This window comes from Haplochromis burtoni, unplaced genomic scaffold (assembly GCF_018398535.1).
Source record: "Haplochromis burtoni strain Fernald_Lab_line unplaced genomic scaffold, NCSU_Asbu1 Contig_572, whole genome shotgun sequence".
NCBI lineage: Eukaryota > Metazoa > Chordata > Actinopteri > Cichliformes > Cichlidae > Haplochromis > Haplochromis burtoni.
The window spans coordinates 20,887-40,814 of record NW_024582933.1 but is presented as its reverse complement, the minus strand read 5'-3'; the positions used below and the strand labels follow the sequence as shown (position 1 = coordinate 40,814).

At 40.7% G+C, this 19,928-nt stretch overlaps 1 protein-coding gene across 3 annotated transcripts in view; it reads right to left on the bottom strand.

The window, feature by feature from the left end:
• LOC102309822 (phosphatidylinositol 4-phosphate 5-kinase type-1 gamma) overlaps positions 1-19,928 on the bottom strand; it is a 52,946-nt gene that overhangs the window by 16,715 nt on the left and 16,303 nt on the right. For all 3 annotated transcript variants that reach the window (XM_005948110.3, XM_005948111.3, XM_005948112.3), the window contains exons 2-10: positions 14,105-14,136; positions 13,082-13,168; positions 12,564-12,694; positions 12,347-12,464; positions 7,634-7,786; positions 2,874-3,173; positions 1,998-2,206; positions 837-920; positions 670-718 (exon numbers count right to left, since the gene is read on the bottom strand). In XM_005948110.3, the coding sequence (XP_005948172.1) occupies positions 670-718; positions 837-920; positions 1,998-2,206; positions 2,874-3,173; positions 7,634-7,786; positions 12,347-12,464; positions 12,564-12,694; positions 13,082-13,168; positions 14,105-14,136 (1,163 nt within the window). The remainder of the gene's footprint in view (positions 1-669; positions 719-836; positions 921-1,997; positions 2,207-2,873; positions 3,174-7,633; positions 7,787-12,346; positions 12,465-12,563; positions 12,695-13,081; positions 13,169-14,104; positions 14,137-19,928) is intronic.

The following is a 19,928-nucleotide window of genomic DNA, read 5'->3' as shown; positions in this document are numbered from 1 at the left end:
CCTGTGGACAATTTTTGTGCTGATGTTAATGCCAGAGGAGGCTTGAAGCTCTGTATTGACTCAATGTTATCGAATCAGCAGAATGTTTGAGACTTCTATGCACAAAAGAGCCTTTGTCCATTTAGCACCCTTGACTTGGAATGAACTGCAGAACTGGAAAATAACTGAATTAATTTGATTTCATTTAGTGCTTTTAAAGCAAAACTAAGAGTCCCTGAGGCCAAGTCCATAACAAGCAACAGTTTCAATTAGATTGTTTGTCATTTTAACTGAATTTTATTTAATTCTATCTTTATTTGATTTGATTTTTCATTTCTTTTTTCACGTGTGTTGTTGCTGCCTGTGTTTAATTGAGTAACTGTGAGAGACTTGCTGCTGCCTATCTTGGCCAGGTCTCCCTTGAAACAGGTTTTTAATCTCAATAGGATCCTCCTGGTTAAATAAAGGTTAAATAAATAAAAGAAAAAGAAAAAACTTCACCACTCTGTGACACTGCCCTGTAACTTTATAGGGTTAGTCTGGGATAGGTGTGGATTTACAGGTTTAGCCATGTGGATGGAGAAATAATGAGTCAGGCAGGTAAGCTGACAGAAAATTGACATTTTGTGCCAATAAACCCTCTTACAATGTCGAAGCTCAGGAAAGAAACCCAAAAGCTAAAAAACTCACCCCATCATGAACCAAAGCCTTCCACGTGTGTTCCAGCTTCTTGATTAACCTGCAAAAACAAAGTTGGCATGGCAAACATGAATAAACCTAATGAACTTAAAGGTGTTTTAGTACAAAACACTGTGTCAGCATCATACAGACGTTTGGCTGATTTCTAAGATGATCACCTGTAAGACTGCAAGATGTCGATGATTCCGATGAAGAGAAGAAGCCTTTCTCCTTTTCCGCTAACGGCGGGGATACCGCCCATCCTGAAAGGAGAAGAGAAGTAAAGCTAAAATGAAATGTGGCAGGTTTGGGTGCCATTAATCTCCAGCCATCAGCTTCTCCACAGAGTTTATCTGATTTATTTTTCTCTTTCTTATCATCATTAGTCAGCTTTAGGATTTGTGAGTAAAACAACATTTAATGTCAAACTACAACACTTATTCAAAATAAATGTATCTAGATTTAAAGCCGTACGACTCATGGTTGGGTTTAACTGAACAGAAATGTGAACCCCAGCTGTGGAGAGGATGACAGCATCGGGTCTGGTTCATCTTTGCAGTCTTCTGCCATTCCTGCAGCTCATTCAGGTAACTGCAGGCATCCAGGCATTCATAATCCCATAAGTGCTTCTCTGCAATGTGAATACACTCATACCCTGGCCCTTCAGTGCCTTTTAAACTCGTGACAGAAAATCTGATTTAATGAGATTTCAGAGTCAGATGATGTTTCTACCAGAAATTTGGCTTATGAGAATAAGCCTATAAAGGCAGGAAATGTTGGTTTCTTTCTACTTAAATCTAAGACTATAGAGTATTAGGGTACTCAGATTTGTTAAGGCTAACTGCATCTTAGCAAGTCAGCAGGGTTTTAGTCTCTGCTGAACCTTTAATCTACACTGAACTCAACATTCGGACTTCTGACACAAAACCGCTGATTGCTTTACGGGCAAGATCTGAAGTTTTGCATTTTCTTCAATTTCTTTTGAATTTCTCTGAAGTTGTGTATATTAAGCTCTAAGAGGCAGCACCAAAAAAATGCAATTATATTTTCAGGCTGAAAGCAGTTGAAATTGAAGCACTGAAATGGTTTACATTTAATTTGAAGGAACTAAAGTGTCGCATCAAGTGTGAGCATTAAAAGGGAACAAAGAGCTGAAGAGAGAGAAGAAGCGTAACTACTGAAAGCAGAATAACTTTAGGAGGGAGAGTAAGAGATAAAGGTAGATGAATAAGTTCTAACATTGTTATTTATCCTTCAGGTTGTTAGCTCGTATAAATGCGGGAAGTCGGAGACATGCACTCCCAAAAGCCTCTGCTGTTCTCCTCTCTGGCCAAACTCACGTGTCGTCTGTGTCAATAGACCCTCCGCAGGCAGCTCCCCCCTGGATGGACTCCATGGCTGTGGAGTACAGAGCCTTCTGCTGGGCCACGGGCCTTTTCTCATCGCTGTCACCCTGGGAGCCCTCCATCTGCCTCTCCCTCTCCGCTTGGTCGATGTTGTGGACCCCAAGCAGCAGGCTGTAGTCCATGATCTTAAAGCTTTCCAGCACCTGAGCACAGGACAGGCAAAGATAGTTGTCAGTGTGCAGTGCCTATGAGACACGCAGCTTCTAAATCCTGACTGAAAGCTTTTATTTTTTATTATTTTAACATGTCCCCAAGAGGGATATAAAACCAATAACCGTGGAGATGTTAATGCTATACACAAGACAGAGTGGTGCACGGGCATGCCCACACTGATAAACAATGTATTTGACTGCCAGTGAGTGCACACACACTGCTTTCCGAGTACTGTAAATGGAAACAGCAGACAGTGATTTACAAGAGAAAAAGCCAGCCAGCTACCAGACCAGACACCTCGTTAAACCTTGTACTCGTAACACAGCTCTAATTTATAGAAAGGGGTCCTGGGAATGCCAAACATCATAACCTCAAGAAAAGTTTTTCTTCCATTCCAGCTCCCCTGTCTACTCTCATCCATCCTCTTTTATCAATCAGGGCACCATGAGTATCATGGGCTTCCCCACCCTTCTTTTTAAAGACTTTTTATATGCTTCTTCATCTACCATTACTCTTTATGAGCCATTTAACGGATCCTGCATCACAACAAGCAAACCAACTTCACCATCTCCTCCCCTCCTGTCTGTCTCAACAGAAAACATAAGTAAAAAAGCTAAAACTAGTATTTGCATTTAGCTGTATATTCATATTTCTCACCAGGCAGTCTCTCTGCAGGGTCTTGGTCAGGGCATTGCAAGTGTCCTGGTCCATCATCAGGCCATCCTGCAAGTCTTGCATGAAGTCCAGGTCTTTGAAGGTGGGCCTGGCCTTCTCCCTCTCCTTCTTGGACGCTCGCCTCTTGTAGGTGGAGCCCTTCAGGTCGTACTTGAGGTGCATGCGCACCACGCGGGGGAGGACATTGTTCATAACAACCACACGGATGTTCTTGCCACCTGACTGGACACAGTAGAGGCCGAAAAACTTGGGCAGCAAAGTGCGAGGGTTCTGATTCAAGTTCTGGAGATGAGAGGAAAAGAGGGAGAACATGAGAAATGAACACCATAAGGAGACGCTGTGAGGGATTGAGCCGAAATACAATATGTGTGAGGTACAGTAAGCTCACATGTAACAAAAATATATATATCTTTTAGAAGTTGTATGACTTCAGGCAGTGTTTCTGACACTGGAACAGAAATTGTTGCTTTTGATTAATGATATCCATTTCAGTTTAAATAAAAGCTTCAAAACAGCACAAAAAGGAACGCCACTGAACACAAAGAGGCATTTTTCTCCTCATGGGAACGTGACGGAACGAAACATACACGAAGGATAGGATAGCTGATACATGTTACGCAAACAGTTGACTGAGAAACAACACATGATTCTCAGTGTACACACACTTTGGCTACGGTTACATATTCACCACCTGATCGCACCAGGATCCGTTACACAACAGAGAGAGCCAACAGAAATGAAGGTTTTTCTCACAGTGCCATGTCATGTATATCAAAGTGGTCACTGGATTCTGTAGCCACAGGAGAAGAAAATCATACTTAAAAAGCACGACTCGGGAAAGAGTCGTATCAAAGCGGAATTTAAGCTTTTAAATTTACTGTAAGAACAAAAACCTTTGATGCTCCACCAGAGCACACAGTCAGAATGAAAGTATGACTGACAGGTTTTTGATCATTCTCAGTGCGATGATGTGAATTTTTATGTTGTAATTTTGTTTACATGTTTTACTTGAATTACTTATTAAAAATAAAGAAAATAATTAATGGTTACAGTTCTACAAAAGATTCTGTGAATCTCGGGCAGCTCGTCTTGCGGGAAGTGTTTCCAGCTGCGCGTCATGTAGCTGGAGTCGAATGCATGTTTTAACCGATGCATGAAACGATACGTTTTTAGACATAAGTTGTAAAGGCCGCCGCTTTCTTTGTGAGTATTTATTACACAGCGTGCTGCGGGGAAAAGCTTGTTCTACCGTTTGAGTCTAAGGTTTATTTTTTAGCACCTGGCGGCTCTTTTTTACTTCTCATCCGTAAATAATCTGCTCTTTCACGTGATTCAGTTTATTTTGAAAAGTCTCAACAGGATCTTGAGCTTTATTGTGAAAGGTTTATGTGGAACATAAACAAGCGGACACGCCATGCTGTTACCGTCGTTGTTGCTAACCACAACGCATAAAAACAGGCGCTAGTCCGTCCATAGTGTGGTTATATTAAATATAAGAGAAAGAGAGAACTTTAAGAAATTAATATAGCCACTACAGTGACCATCAAAACGATGAAAAAATATTGCCGTAAACAGTTTATTTTGCGACACCACGAAACAAAGGATAGCGTAAAAAGAAACGATAGACGTTTTTATATCGTCATCCGATATATATCGTTATATCGAACAGCCCTAATATTTAATACTTCATCCTAGTTCTGCTATAGGTTTCTTCCTTTTACAAGGTTGTTTTTCCTTCCCACCTTTGTCAAGCACTTGCTCATAGTGGGTCATCTGATTGCTGGGGTTTTCTCTGTATTATTTTAATGTCTTTACCTTACAATATAAACCGGCTTGAGGTGACTGTTGCTGTGATTTTGCACTATATAAATAAAATTGAATTGAGCTGAATGTATTGCATCAAACTGACTTGACTCTCATCTCGAAGAACATATGTCTTAGCGAGAGCTCTGTCTCTGGCCAGGACTTAAAGACCAAACAGGAGTTTTCAGCGTAAAGGTCGTCGGTGTGCACACCCAAGTTGTTTCTTGCTGCTTTTTTGCTTTTTTTTTCAATATTTACAAGGTTATTCACTGTGAAATTTGTAATGTGCTGAGGCACCTGAGGGAAAATATTCAGCATAAACAACCTGAGTTGCGATGTATGCCAATAAATAACACACTGAAAAATCTGGAGCTGAAGCCACTCCAACTCAGTTCTGGTTTACTAATCAACCTGATTGCCAGATTTGGCTTCCTGCTATTCTTCCATTTCCCAGAAATGTAAGTCAAGTTGAAGAATCACTATTTTGATACACTGGAGGAGATCCAGTGGGAACTGCAGATGCTCACGTGCAAGTGATGAGAAGGGGACTTACACAGAGCGATCTAAAAATAACAGCTGTGGAAGGAGAGCAGCGATGCCTGAGGAGTCCGACTACAAGGGGTAATCGGCTGAATTCATATCTGACTGGGTTTTTGGGGGATTTTTTGTGCAAAGTCACAGTCAAACTATTATCACTGAACAGAAATGAAAAGACACAAAGCACTTTAGATCATTTTTGGCTAAGCCAAATGCAATAACAAGATGAAGGCACACAAGGACATTTTAAAAAAGTTCTTTAGCAAGTACTTTCCTCTGTATCACAGGTTATGCCAAATATTTCAAGAATCAATGCAAACAAATTAGTTTGGCTGGTTCCTCAGTTATAAACCTGCTTTGACCTTGGGACTTGGGCCAGCTCAGTCCCATTAGAAAGATGAGAGAAGTGCGAGAAACAGAGGGCTGCTCCATATAGTGGTAACACACAGCAATCAGGGGTAAAAATGACTGCAAGAGGAGAGAGAAAGAGGAACAGACTCCAGAGAGATGAAGGATAACTAGAAAATGTGGCTGAAAAGACTAGGTACTTGGTGAATGACCTTCAGATGAGAAAAGCTTCTACAAAGAGCAGCAAAGAGAGAAAGAGCATCCTCAGCCCTCAGCCACACACAACCCTTCTGTCAGCGTTACGAGGGCAGAGCGGTGACGAGCCAACAACACGAACACGTGAGGCACGGGAGCAGAGGAGAGGGATGGAGAAGAAAAACGAGAGGAAGGATTTAAACACAAAGACAGAGCGAGAGGGGGAAATCAAGGAAAATAAATCACGCTGAGAGAGCCACAGCAGCAGGAGGCTCTCTTTGGAGAGTGACAAGACATTAAAACACGAAGGACAAGCCATATAATAGAAGGGTGAATAAACAGAGGGGAGAGAAGTGGCAGCACGAAGTCAGTTACATCACTGTGGTCTGCATGCTGCCCAGAGCCAGAGTCTTCAGCCCACAACCATGAGCCAGTCAGCTGTTGAAGACGTGGAGCTCCACCAATGACTGCTTGTACGCTGTCTGTTATGTGTTTGCCTAAAATACAGATAAGTCTCCAATACTCAAACTACTTCTCAATGTCCAAACATACATTTTTTGTCCTGTGTCTGTTTCTGAGAGTCTTTAAAACCTCCCTCCCCTTTCTCTTGCCTCGGGCTACAGCCCGAAACTCTCCGCTTTTATTAAACCACTCGCTTAAGACCAATTACACCTGTGAAAATGTTTCAGAGCACAACCAAAACGATGGAAAAGGTCACAGTAAATGCGCTGAGACTTCAACTTCCTTAAATGATTAAACAAATTCCTGCAGTGGACTTTGCCCGCAGCTGTCGGTGCATGAATAAACACAAGGGCGAGGGCTATGAACCTGTGAGGCTGGATTAGCAGCATGGACATACATGGAGCTGTTGCTGGTTGACTTCTTTCAGAAAGAGGCTGTGAAGTTTTGGAGGGGGTGGGAGTGGGCTACTGTTGGTGGAAGTCATGCTCTGTTAGGCTTAAGTACAGTACATCCGGCTACTGAAAAACACCAGCCAGTCTCTTATGAAATCCTATGGCCTGAGGTTTCAGTCACAGAAGATAAAAGCTGTTAAGTCTGCTTTATTTGAAGGTTTGTGCTTGGAGGAAACATTTCCAGGATCTTACATAAACCTGAGAGCTTAAAAAAAAAGTAGGAATAGAAGTTAGTATTTAAATGAAATAATAATAAATAATAACCTATTATTTATTCACGATTTTCTTATTTTCTTCCATATATGCCTTATTACAGTTTTTCAACATAGCCAATATTTCAAATGATGAGGTCAGTGCATGTAGAAGTAATCCCTGTGTGCCAAAATGTCAGGTTTCAGACTGCTAATAGACAAATCGTTCTACTCTTGGCCTTTTATGATGTCATTAAGAACAGATATCCCTAATATGGTCAGTTGAAGCTGTGAAAAAAGGGTAGCCAATCAGATAAAAGTTTCCTTAAATGCAGGCTGGCCTTAAAGAAAGAAAAACGGGAGCTAAATAGCTTGTTTCAGATAGAGGCTGCTCTAAAGCCTGGCATAAGCTAAAGAAGGGTTATTTTTTGAACTACGACTCATGCAAAGCATCTCTATTAAAATATGGATTTGTAAAAAAGTGTGGTGTCTTCAAACAAACATGCATAAGTACACAAAGGGTTCCCTGCCTTTTATCCAGTGTTCATGAATCTGTGTGTCTTGACGACAAGAAATTAGTGTGCGTTACTTAACGTAAACCTGAAAAGAGTTGCCAAATCCCAGTGAGAAAATAAATAAAACATGGAAGAACAGCTGCTGTGGCAGTTCATTTGAACTTCTTTGGTGGGACACGCCCATTTGAGCACGTTACATATACATTTTAGGTACGCTGTCATGCACACAATCTGCTTACCATGTAGTATCCAGGCAGCAGCTTCTGTAAGAATTCAGCCTCCTTGTGCATCACAGTCTTGATGATGAACTCATCGTCCTTTGTAAGATAGAAGACTGAGCCACTCGCTCCAGGATTGGACAGCTCGATCAGAGGCTCGTTGCACAGGGAGTACTGCAGGGTTACACACGGAAAAATGACCAATGTTATGAAAAAGTTAAACAAAACAACTGTAAATAAAACTTTAAATAGATGAGAAAGAATATTGACCTAATTTGACCTTACAATTGTTTACATAGAGGATATAGTACTAAGTAAAAGTACACTGAATTAGCTGTTAGTAGTACTCTGTCTGCAAGACGCACAAATTGTACTACTCTGAAACTGAACGCAACTTCGTAGACAAGTTACAGAAAACATGTTTTTTTTAAAGTTGCAGTCTATTCGACAAAGTCATGGAACATGATCATTTCTTCAGTCAGTGTGAGTCACACTGACTGTGTCAGTGTGAGTCACACTGACTCAGTAAATTGTTAACGGTGTTCAGATTTGACTGAGCCATGACTCAGAAGAGTTCACCTAAGTACTTTAATTGCTTCCGTAAGCTCTGTATCACAGCCGCTGCTGCTGCCATAAAGGTGGAATTGGCTGAGTGGACCGAATCCTTTTCACCTCTCCCCGCATAGATCCCCCTTAACCCTTCCCATCTGGTTCTTTTAGATTACTGCAATCCATGCAAACGCTACCAGTGGAACACAAAAAAGCACAGAAAAATAATTACGGCACTTCATTATACATCTCCTCTGATACCTTCCTGTTAACAACATATTAATGAAGAATACCACGCTGACTAGAACTCTCTGGCTCTCTGGGGATCAAATCTATAAATTAGGAGTTGCCTGCAGTGCTGATAATAAACATAAACACTGGAAATCAAACACAAACACCAGCATGCTGAGACACAGAGCCCAAATTTGAATATTAATGAAACACAAAAGGCCATAGGACATATAAGGACATAGAATAAATATATATTTTACAGAATTACAATGGAAACAAACACAAAGCTGAAAGAACATGCTTTTAAAATTCCAACGTTGTAACCTTTTTTTATACAAACACTCCCCATCTAACTTCCGCTAATTACTCACATTTGAACATTCTCCTGAATCAATTCCAACATTTTAAAACACACCTAAGCAGGACGGGAGGATAAGAATGTGAAGCTGACTAGGAATAGCAATAAGCAAACAGTTGGGAGGCTCATCTTCACACTAGGGCTGTTCGATATAACGATATATATCGGATAACGATATAAAAAGGTCTATAGTTTCATTTTACACTATCTTTTGTTTTGTGGTGTCGTAAAATAAACTGTTTACGGCAATATTTTTTCATGGTTTTGATGGTCACTGTAGTGGCTATATTAATTTCCTAAAGTTCTCTCTTTGTCTTATTTTTAATATAACCACACTACAGATGGACAAGCCCCTGTTTTTATGCGTTGTCGTTAGCAACAACGACGGCAAAACCATCGCATGTCCGCTGGTTTAGTTTCCACATTAACCTTTCACAATAAAGCTCAAGATCCTGTTGAGACTTTTCAAAATAAACTGAATCACGTGAAAGAGCAGATTATTTACGGATGAGAATTTAAAAAGAGCCGCCAGGTGCTAAAAAATAAACCTTAGACTCAAACGTTAGAACAGGCTTTTCCCCGCAGCACGCCGTGTAATAAATACTCACAAAGAAAACGGCGGCCTTTACAACTTATGTCTAAAAATGTATCGTTTCATGCATCGGTTAAAACACTTGACTCCAGCTACATGACGCACAGCTGGAAACACTTCACCAAGTCGAGCTGCCCGAGATTCACAGAATTTACAGAAAATGCTACATTCTTGTGATTTATATCGTTATCGGGACGATAGATGTCTTAATATTGGGATATGAGATTTTGGTCATAGTCGTCACAGCCCTACACTAAGATGTCTAATTTATCAGACGAGAAAGTCTCTTTAGGGATGTGATAAAACAGCTTCAAATCTTCAGCAAACAGAACTGCTGCAGAGACTATTTAAGCTTTCTTTGTCTTTTTGGGTGTGAGAAAATCTAACATCCCTTTATCACTATTTACTGACAAAACAGAAAGGCCCATAATTGGCAGGTCCACAGGAAATAACAAAAATCAGTAGCTGCCGCCACAAATGTGTCAACAACACATTATCTCTTCTGCCAGGCCCTAATGATTTGTCTATGAATAACTTGTTGGTGGTAACACATAACAGAGTGACTTGTTAGAAAGGCTGGATTAGATGGTGCCAGTGCTACAGCCCCACAACAGCAATGGCTGAAGCTGTCACTCGTAGCAACACTAACAAGCTTATTGTTGGTTACGAGACAGAGGAAATACGACCAAAGTGTTCTGGTAATGCAAAAAGCCGTTAACCCTTCAAATTACCTTTTAATGGCAGCAATTTTCTACTGTAACAAATTACTTTTTAACATCCACCACTAATGAACTCTAACAACATCAGCTACCTGTGAGCAGAAATGGCTCATATACAGTAATTTTTTATAGTGAGACTACATTTCAGTTCATAAGTCACAGAATAATTATGTTCTAGATTAAAATTTGAGCTTTTAATGCACGCGCAGCTTCAAGTTTGACTCTTATCTGTCACTTATCTGCTTTTACAACAGCACCTGGCTTGTTCATAATGTTTTATTATGTATTCTTAATGATTTCTGTCATCATTTTGTCTTTTTTCTCTCTTTTTATGCATTCAGAAATGTTTCCATGCTGCTATTTTAGTATCTTGTAACTGGGGTTTAGAAAGATGCTATACAGAAATAGCATGTATCATCATCATCATTATTATAGCACTTTATGCCCATAAATTTTAGCCTTGCAGTTGAAGTGAAAGTTGTTTTTTTTTAACTTACAACCAAAAATCCACAGCAGACTGAACACTAAACATGAACATTAAGTCTTTGCTGTAGCACGTCTAACCAACAACCAGCGATCATGTAATGTAATCTTACTTTAGCCTTACTTTTGAAGCATTGTCTAAATTAATTTCAGTGGTCGTCAGTGCGTAAGTGTGCAAGTACAGAAATATCAGTGATATCTGATTTTAAAAATCATTGAAAGTTTTGTTGACTATGTCCCAAATTAAAGTGTTGACCCCTTAGGTTAGTGAGGTTTACAATGGTCCCTCGTTTATCGGGAGTTAAGTCCTAAAAATAACCCGCGATAGGTGAAATCCGCAAAGGAGTCAACTTTATTTTTTAGTATTATTATAGATGCTGTAAGGCTGTAAAACCCCTCACTACACACTTTATACACTTTTCGCAGACAGGCATGAACATTTTCACACTTTTCTCTCTTGTTTAAAAACCCTCAAAGTTCAAACCTTTGTAGAAAATAAGTCCAGTATTATAGAATGAAACCAAAGGCACCCGCGGTTGCCTTTGATGGTGCAAAACGTCTAATCAACATTGTTGTATTTGTTGGGGAGAAAACTTACAAACATTTAGTGCAGCACTATGGAATCACACTGCTAGCAATCGAAGATTTATATTAATTTGAGAAGGTGAACGCATTCTGTACTGTACAGGAGACATGGCACAAGATTGATTGACAATAGTCTACCGCCAATCAGGATGCAGAACGTAATGCACAGTAAAATAAATAAATAAATAAATAAATAAATAAATAAATAAATAAATAAATAAATAAATAAAAGCATGAAAAATTGCACAAAAAAAATTCAGCGAAATAGCGAGGCTGCGAGAGGTGAACCGTGTCATAGCGAGGGACCTCTGTATACCACTTCCTCTGCTGCTGCTGCATTTTCTATAAATTTCAATTCAGGATTTGTTGAGCACCGTTCAATTAACACCATCTACCAGTTAAGACAATCAACTAGATTGTCCTATGTTATGTCCAAGTGCTTAAGGAAATGCTTAAAAAAAGAATTAAAAAGAGAATATAGACTCTAGATTCATATTATAATTTTGAGTTTATGCTGTGACCTAAAATCTGAATAATAAGTACAGCCAGTCAGTGGTGAAATGTCTCCAGATGACTTGCTGACTGAAAGAGAAAAGGGAGAAAAGCCGGCACAATGCTGTGTTTCCACGTGGTTGGAGTACCAATGCATTGAGGACAAGTGCACATGGAGCATGCAAAAACACTGACTAATCAGTGTATGTATATGCAGAGCGTTGAATCATGCAGCCTCCAGGTTCCCCAGACAGAGGAAGAGAGACAAGCTCCAGACCTGCCTTCTCTTTCTCCAGCCTTCTTCTCCTCTCCTCTCTGCCCTCTCAGATGCTGTCTCATGGCTTATTGTCCACATTCCTTTTCACTTAGCTCTCTACTAAGATCCCACTTTTTATCAAGAGTTTTTTTCTTCTAATTCTGTTGTTTATACCTCCACCCCAACAAGTTGCAGTGATGCCTTTTTCTGTGTCAAATCGGTTTGGCCACTATCGGCCGTTAAAAAGAAGTTTATTTATATCTAAAATTAGAGAAAAATCGTCCTTTCAGGACATTGGAAGGATATAAAAAAATTTTACTGATAAGGTGTGTGTAGATTCAAATCAAAGAGTGCTTTAACCAATAAAGGAAAGTCTGCTACCAACCTTGATTGGTCTGCTACCACTCAAGTGTTTTCAATGACCTTAAACGTAGTCTGGATCTAGAGACAAAGACGAGTGAACTCTTACCAGGTAGTCATCCGGCCTGATGCCAAACAGTTCTCTGAAGTAGCGGAAGGCCACAGGAGCGTACGTTTTAAAGCGGAAATCCGGGAAATGATGGGCTGGAGTAAGGTTGCTCCCTTCACTAAAAGTTTAGGATAACAACATCCGGTCAATAAATTAAAAAAATTCCACTTATTAGTGCACTAGAGGGCTTTAGTGGGTGTTTGGGTGTAACAGAAACCTGGGGAAAAAGATGCTCTCCACCACGTAAAAGTCCTGCATTAACACATCTCTTTCAGGCTTGGAGCTCAGGTTACCCACTGTGTAACCGATGCCCAGCTGGATGGCACCTTTCAAGGCTGATGATGTGGTCTGCAAAAGAGTTAGTGGAGGAGGCAAAAATGAAATTCTTCATCTTCTTCTAAACCTCACAGGACAGTCTGAGATTGCTCTTTAGAAATGTTTCAGTAGAATCTAATGGTATCATCTATAAAGTGTACAAAGGCAATGAGTCTGCGTCATGTCATTTCATATTTCGGATTACCAGACAAACAGAAAATGCATATATTTCTTAGATAAATTAACCTCTGATAATAAAACTGACTGAAAGAAAAATCTTTATTTTCCTCTGGCCTCTAAAACCTTTTTTGGGTGTAACAGGGCAGAAAAACTCATTTTATAACACCTAGAGACATAGCACTATTCTTCGATAGCATATCAAAGGTCACTCTTAGAAACAGAAACTGTATAGTATAGCACCTTCTTATAAGTAGTCTCCCCTGATGCGTCCACCCCTCTGTGTCCAATCTTCTTTCCTTGACCAGGCTGGCCTGAGGATGAGGCCATCTGATAAGAAGAAGAGAGAAGCAGACTATTATAATCCGGTCAGCAGTACTTGCACTTCTTTATGAATGGAGACCGTTGAATGGCAGCAATTTCAACGTCTGATGTTTGTCATTTTGAAGCGATATACAGACTGTAGCTCAGCTAATGTAATGGAGCTGATGTAATGATTTTAGGATCTTATCCACTGCAAATAATTCTAGAGCCACTGTACGTAATGGTCACTGAGCTTTTGGTTTAAACTGGTATTTAAGTAGATTTAAATAATCTGCACACTCCTATTAAACAAATTGGGCAATACTTTAGGGCTTGCTAAAATGCGCTGTGTATAAAAGGGATTGATCAAATTAGGAGGATTAAAGAAGACTTATTATGCTTATTTCCAGCTTTGAGTTTGAGTCGCGGCTCAGAATAATTCCTGTTTATCTCATACTGGGCTTTAGTGCAGCGCCTCACTTCTTCCACTGTCTTAAGGAAAACATCCCTTTATTCTAATTGGGTGCCCCTCCCGAACAAAACTATTTGAACAACGTGCAGGCAGGGCTCTGTGCTGATGATCATATCTGCTCTCGCTGACACTGGAGAGAACAGAAGAATAAAAAAGGGCCATAAACCATGTTTTTAGAGAAGGGTGGAGTGAGCTTTTGCCTCACTAAGGATTACTTATTCAAACTCAGGATAGTTTAAATGTAGCTGTATATATGTATGTAGAGAGCAAGGATACATGCTGATAAAATGTTGTGTCCTATAAATACAGACAAGAAGAAAAATCACTAATGCTTTTAAATATTTTGTGCTGTTTGTAGTGACATTGGAGGCGGTTTTCAAGCACCAATTAAAAGCCTCAAATGAAACCATTATAGTGGGATAGTATGGGACAAAAAGCAAAGATCAAAAACAAAGTAAAAGACAGAGAGACAGGTGCAGGTGGTGGCTCACCTCTGTGATGAAGGCTTTCTTAGCAGCTGCATCTGTAGGAGAGGGGACAAGAAGAGACAAAGCACTGGCTGTAAGTCGCTCTGTGACAGAGAGGCTCCATTACTCAGCATCATTAGTCCTTCCCGTGACAAAGATGAATCCCACAGGGTGGATGCAGCAGCCTAACATTATGTAATGACAGTGTCAAACACAAGCAGGGGCCTGACTGAGTGACTGCAGGAAACAGTAACATCAAGGGCACGAAGTCCTTTAGAAAACCTCATGAACTACAACTGATTATTCTGCTGTGCAGGCGGCGCTGAAGCCCATGTGTGTGACGGTTGACTAGACTATGCACCAAAATGTATCCTATTTATTTGTTCCAATGCCAATAGGTTTATTCAGACATTTACAGTCCACCCACCCCAGCCCAAGTACAGGTTCACAGATACATGTGTGACTGCAAGCTCTCTTAATGAACTCACTTTAACTTTAACTCAATATGCCTCTGTGGCGTGAATAAGGCACGGCGGGACCACAGATCCGTTTTTTGAGCCATTTATTTACACTGGCTGCAGCTCCCAAGCTGCCAGCCGCACATCACACCACAACAACAACCCCTGAGTCCCCGTGTTTTAACACCGTGGGTGTGATCTGCAGATGCCGTGCAGGTGCGTCCGCATATCATGAGACAAGCTTAAACATATTAGATAAACAGTTCTAGTATGGTGACAACGTGCTACACTAGTAAATACTAATCATACCAGTAAATACATGAAGTAAAGCAGTATCTGCCATGTTATGATCATTTCCAGCCTAATAACAGGATGTAAACAGTAGAGAAAGGCAATCAGAGTCCTGTTTCCACCAGGAAAGCCTGAAATAGACATAATTATAGACATATATAACACTCAGCATAATAATGGAGAGAAGGGTAGGAAAACAGGAAAGGGAGAACGGAAAATGAGCAAAAGAAAGAGTGGAAAGTGATGAAGAGGGTGGTTCAGAGATGGCTTCAGACAGAGAGGGAATTAATCAGCCTCACTCTGTTACTGTTATCATCATAACTGCTATCACACTCAGCAGCCCAGATGGTGGAATTTATGGAGAAACTGCAGCAACACAGCCTGACAGTTGGGAATAAATACACGATGATATGAATACAACTGATGAGACACTTTGATGAGGACACCAGTTTTGCTTATGTGATTACTTTTCACTTTTGGGAAACAGATGGAGCGGCAATGTTTAAAAGATTTTCTTGTGGTATTGTGTCAGTAAGGTTACAACACATCCCGTACCGCTGAGGAAAGCAGAAAGTTCCTCATTGCTTATGACAAGGTGATAGGCCTGATTTTGTTGGAGAAGATATTGCTTTCAAATCTCACTGCTGCACGCCTAGAAACATGCAACCCTGCCGTTAGGACAAAAGAGGAGCAGCTGGGTGAAAGCCCATTCAGCCATTTCAATTAATATTCAGCCATCGTGAAAGAAAGTACACCCTCTTTCAAAAAAAATAATCAAAAATATAATTAATCTTGAATTGTTTATCTACCACAATTTTAACCAAAATGCAGAAACAGTGTATTAGAAAGTACATCCTTACTGCTTACATGGGAATAAAGAGGTTTAGGATCAGCCAGGTACTGCTAATCAAAATAAACTCATGAATGGATTAAGGGCAGGTGTGAGGTTTTTGGAGAATTCAGGAGTGTGTTAACATGATGCCAAGGAGGAAAGACGACAGCAATGATTTAGAGAAGAAGAGTTCTATGAAGGGTTATAAGACCATTTCCAAACAGTGTGAAGTCCATCGTTATATAGTGAGATTATTTAGTGAAAAACATTCAAGACAGCTTCCAATCTTCCCAAGAGTGAACCTTCCAGTAAATTCCACCCAAGATCTAACCATACAATGCTTGGAGAAACTGCAAACAAACCCCAAGTGCTGCATCTCAGACTCTAGAGCAGGGGTGTTGAACTCCAGCCCTCAAGGGCCAGTGTCCTGCGGGTTTTAGATATCATCCTGGGTCAAAACACCGGAATCACATGACTAGTTCATTACCAGGCCCCTGGAGAATCCCAAGACATGACAGGAGGTCATTTAGCAATTTGTAAAATGGTAAATGACCTGTATTTTTATAGCGCTTTACTAGTCCCTAAGGACCCCAAAGCGCTTTACACAACCTGTCATCCACCCATTCACACACATTCACACACAGGTGATGGCAGCTACGTTGTAGCCACAGCCACCCTGGGGCGCACTGACAGAGGCGAGGCTGCCGGACACTGGCGCCACCGGGCCCTCTGACCACCACCAGTAGGCAGCGGGTGAAGTGTCTTGCCCAAGGACACAACGACCGAGACTGTCCAAGCTGGGGCTCAAACCGGCAACCTTCCGATTACAAGGCGAACTCCCAACTCTTGAGCCACGATCGCCCCAACTGTGTATTGTATTAGCTGTGTTGGATCAAGGACACATCTAAAACCTGCAGGACACCGGCCCTCGAGGCCTGGAGTCAACACCTGCGCTCTAGAGTTAGAAAAAGAAAAAGAAATGAATCAAGGTGCTGCAATGATCTATACATCAGCAAGATTGAAATGCTCTGGTTTAATGAACGGAAGCAACGCTTTAAAAAAGATTCAAAATGATGTGAACGGCTGATAAAGTCATACAGGTAACAATTATTTCAGATTACTGCTGCTAAAGGTGATTACGTTTAATTTTTCATGCACCGCTTCTGCACTTTTTTCTGGTAAAATAGTCAACCACATGATTTTCATTATGTCCTGATACATAAAAGCTTAGAACCGAAAGAGGGTGTACCTTCTTGTAAAAGGTGGCACAGAATCAACCATCAAGTACAAGTTGGGTTGAGCTGCAAACAATTTCAGGAGAATTACCTTGGGATCACTTTCTACTGTTGTCCAGAAGCAACTGTGTTTGCTTTATTCGGCACAATTAATGGACAATGTCTGGAAAAGCTGCAGTGCAAGTGTGAAAACATCTCAGGTGGTGGAAGGAAATGTAAAAGGGAAGCTCATTTTGTTTTTCATGCAGCAAATGTTACCAGATCCCAGCGTCTGAATGTGCACAAGCTTTTGATGGTTTAAAATCGGTTGGCTCTGCTCCTCCGAGGAAGCAATTTTCAGAGTGCGCATTACTGTGAACAATTCACAACAGGCTAAATGAGAACAAGAGGAGAGTGAACATGACTTTCAGCCTGGACTCTGCAGAGACTTCCTCTTCCAACCAGCACACTATGATTCACTGTCTCTCGCCAGCTGAGACACTAACAGCTAATACCTATAAGCCAGGGTTGTACAGGAGTGGGAGAGCATCCTCACAGCTTGACTTGGTGCTTGCAGCTCAAATGATAGCCAGCCTCTCTTAGTCTGCCTGCCTGCCTCTCGTGCATGCCCATGTGACTGAGCCTCACAGTAGCCAGTTTTCCACCCCTCCTCCTGCTCCGTCTCTCTTACTTGCTCCCTCTTCCACACACATATTCACACTGGGATGCACAAACAAGCGTGCTACGACAGCTTCCTGCAAGGTGGAACAACCAGTAATAAAAATATGGGTAAAACAAAGAAAAGCCAATGGAGGAATGTTTGCAGTGCAGAAAGACACAGCTGCTTTCAGTGTGCTTACTATTCATTTTGCCTGTGTGCACATGCATGCGGTTGGCTGGACTTTTGTGCTTCTTCCACATCTCTCCAATCACTTCAGAGTGTCTGCTCCAAATGTGTTGCATGTGTTTGTATGCAAAGGAATCTAACTAACTGTGGCTACATCTCTTCCTTTCCACATGCCTGCACCTGTCAAGACAGCCCCAAGAGTGTGTATGCGCGCAAAGGTATGTGGGATTGTGCAGTGACTGGGAATACACAAGATTAGGTGTGTGAGTCAAAGTAACAGCAGACCATACATTGGGTCCATACACTGCAGCTGGATGGCTGCCTTCTGACAAGCTCCTGTAAGATATCGGTAGTCTGCACAGGCATTGCATTAAGCAGCAGTCTGAGTGTAAGATACTTACAAGGCTTTTTTTAATCTAAGTCTAAATGTAACTTGTTGTATTCACTCAAAGAATCCATCCATCCTCCAGGTCTTTGCCAACATTAAGTAAACCCAGACGAGCCATTATTAAATTACTTTAAATTATGGAAAGAAGGAAATAGGTTAGGGAAGAGGAAATATTACACAGGAGCCAAAACTATATTAAAAATTTCAGCCTTTAAACGAATGCTTCTGTCAGCCTCAAATGCAATCACTGTATATTATGATTACAAGCACGTAATTAACTCCAACGGGGAGGTTATTTGATGGCTTCAGGTTGCCTGCCTGTCTGTTTGTTTATTAGCACGGTTACTTAAAAAGTCCAACATACATTTGGATTAAAATGTTACCAGAGGTTGGGTCAGGCCTAACTAAACAGTAATTACCCCTTAGAGTCGGATCATATGTTCACAAATATAAGTTAAGAGAAATGAATGTCCTCAAGAAAACATCACAATCCAAGGATATTTTCTGAATGCAGGAAGTCCGTTGATGCATGATGAATTTTTCAGCCTTGGCAGAGGTGTGAAGTGGGGTGTGTGCGTGAAGTGCAAGACTTGAAATCACAATGCTTTGCAGCTGTTCATGTAATTCCTGCCACATATAAACACACAAGCAGGAAGCTGATAAGAGCATGTTAAAGTCAATAAAGAAAAAACAGAGTAATAAGCTTATGTACCTACAAAAAATGTGAAAACAATAGTATATTTATATGCCTTGACCATGAATACAGGAGTCTTATTTAATAACATGTCTGTGGTATCTCTGCATTTACCTTTAACATATTTACCCTTCTTGTTCAGTGTTGCGAAGCTGCAGAACGAGGAGATACTGAAAAATTGTTCTCACTCCACCATTATATGGCAGCTGTAGAGTTCTTCAGGGGATGGAACAACAAATAGACCCTTCCAAGTAAACAGCTCCTAGCTGAATCTGTTTCCTATCTAAATGGCGATTTGTTGGTTTATGGCTTCTTCTCATAACCCTGAAGAGAGTCGTCCATTACTGGCTGCTAATATTCACGTGAGGTGAAATGAGACAGACTGTACATCATTCTGAAAACCCCTGCGCTTATATGATTATGTTCATATTTTACTAGTTGGTTGTTTTCCAATTCCTGAAAGACCATCCACGCATATCTCTGCTAAACTATAGATTAAACCCTGTGCATTTGCTCAACAGAGCTTAGATAATTATGCCTAATGATGAATCAAAGCAATCCAATGTCTATCAATATGCAGGAAAGCATGTTAGCAAACAGCAGGAAATAACCCTGCTGGATAATGGATGCTTTTCCAGAAATGTATGAACTGGGGTTTCCACGACTCCCATAATGTAAAATAGGTGTGATAAAATCCCCAAAACCCCACAAAAGTCTACAATACTAAGAGATAAAATAACCTGAGACATACCAATACACACATAAAATTTACTCTTGTCCAAACTTGCTTTACAATGTGCAGGATACTGCAAATTGAAACGCTTCTCTGGGGGGGAAAACACGGATTGCTAAGATCCAAACAGGATATTCTATTTTTCTTGATCTCTGCATAAATGACTCATTAGAAATATTCCCATATTTATTGAAATCTTTCAGGTTAATCCAACATCTTTGACACTGAGCTGGTACAATCACTCTTTGCTTTCTATGACGTGGACCTGAACAACACACACACACACACACACACAAACACTCACATACAAACACTTTTTCTCCTTCTTGTTTCCATGGTGCCCCTATTGAGGTCAGCCGGCATTTTTATGACTAACTCACGTGTGCCTGGA